Genomic DNA, 1,428 nt, shown 5'->3' with positions numbered 1-1,428 from the left:
ATATCCCTCTCCGTGAACACTGTCTTTTATCTCCTTCGGCGATGACTTACGGCCTCGAGTCCGTCTATGAGCTCGACGCTCATGTTGAATCTCGGTAGCTGCACATTGACCGTATTTGGCTTCATGGTCCTCATGGCCTTCGAAAGAGCCGCGGAGGAGAGGCTCTCCACCGTCCTGCCGAAGCCCGAAGGACCCTCTTCCTCCGGTAGCAGCAGGAACATCGACATAGCGCCGCCTTCGTAGGGGAGCTCCAGGATTCGGGCTTCCAGCTCCTTTGAGTCACCTTTCGGGGGAATAGCAAACAAAGGATCGCATCGTTACTACTTGGCTTTGTGGGTCTCATGCATGGTGTTTATGTGCCTGGCTATTCCTTGTATTCGGATAATTCACTCACTAAAGGTAAGTGACATTGAGAGTGTATTGCTGAATGCGAGGGGGAAAAAGAAGTGGGAAAACTCACGCATGTGAACGGTACATCTTTAATCTTTTTTTTCTCTTTTATATCTAACTTCAATTCATCCAGTTCTCGGATTGCCCTATGCATTCATTACTGAGAATCGTTACGAAAGGAGTCTATTCTTACCGTACTTGAAGCTGCCGGTCTGGTTCATCATCGACACCATTTCGGCTTCGTTCAGAGGCGTTCCAGCATCTTCCAGGAAGCTAAGGTAAGGATCGGTCCGGAAGGGTGCGAGGAAGGTGTTATTGCTGAGAAAATTGTATTTCCAGATGCCTTTGAAGAACGCTGCGTTAACCAGAACCATCTGGGCGTCCCTCAGGTCAGATTCCTCGAGCAGGCGGGGAATCCTTCCCTGAGTCGTCTCTGACACAAATTCATTGATGTTGTTCGCCGCCTTGAAGGTCTAGTGGTGACAAAGGTAAGACTTGTTCAGGGTACTGAAGATCAGAAGCTAAATGTGCATGTAATATCATATGATGTAACCACTGAATAAAGAGGAAAAAGATATTGTGCGTGTGAAATCTTCCTGTTGGTTGTACGCATTACAGGGAAAGCAAAGATGAAAATTTCACATGGGAGCTATTAATCCAGTCATCTAACAATGAGGTGCACATTTCCCACACCAGAAGGTAAACAAACGTAGGTCCTTCAATATTCACAGACTCACCGTAGTAACAAACGCTAGCGAGAAAGTGGGGAAAGCGGAAGGAAAGAAGGAAGAGATCCATTCATAAAACTTAGCAAGGTCGCTGCCTGGCCTTTATGGAAGTAGGTAAGTCCTTTGTTGATTGTACGTCGTTATACAGCTTTGTCTTGCTCAAGGACGCTGGTCTTACATGCAAAATCATCACCACCATTGTGTGAGTTAGGATATCCTCGCCCTCGGCCCGCACCGGGAATCGTGGATATTGTTCTACTTATTATCAGACTTTATAAATTTTTAAATTATGTCTTATGTATTTTCGCTG

General features: G+C 46.1%; 1 protein-coding gene across 1 annotated transcript in view; it reads right to left on the bottom strand.

Annotated features, from left to right (window-relative positions):
• Positions 1–1,428, bottom strand: part of LOC119586293 (leukocyte elastase inhibitor-like) — a gene marked incomplete at its 3' end in the record, with an annotated part of 14,034 nt that overhangs the window by 524 nt on the left and 12,082 nt on the right. Inside the window, 2 exon segments of the mRNA XM_037935000.1 lie at positions 51–283; positions 584–863. Coding sequence (XP_037790928.1) covers positions 51–283; positions 584–863 — 513 coding nt within the window.

This window comes from Penaeus monodon, chromosome 21, assembly GCF_015228065.2.
Source record: "Penaeus monodon isolate SGIC_2016 chromosome 21, NSTDA_Pmon_1, whole genome shotgun sequence".
NCBI lineage: Eukaryota > Metazoa > Arthropoda > Malacostraca > Decapoda > Penaeidae > Penaeus > Penaeus monodon.
The sequence above is the reverse complement of the archived record's forward strand: the minus strand, read 5'-3'. Positions and strand labels throughout refer to the sequence as shown.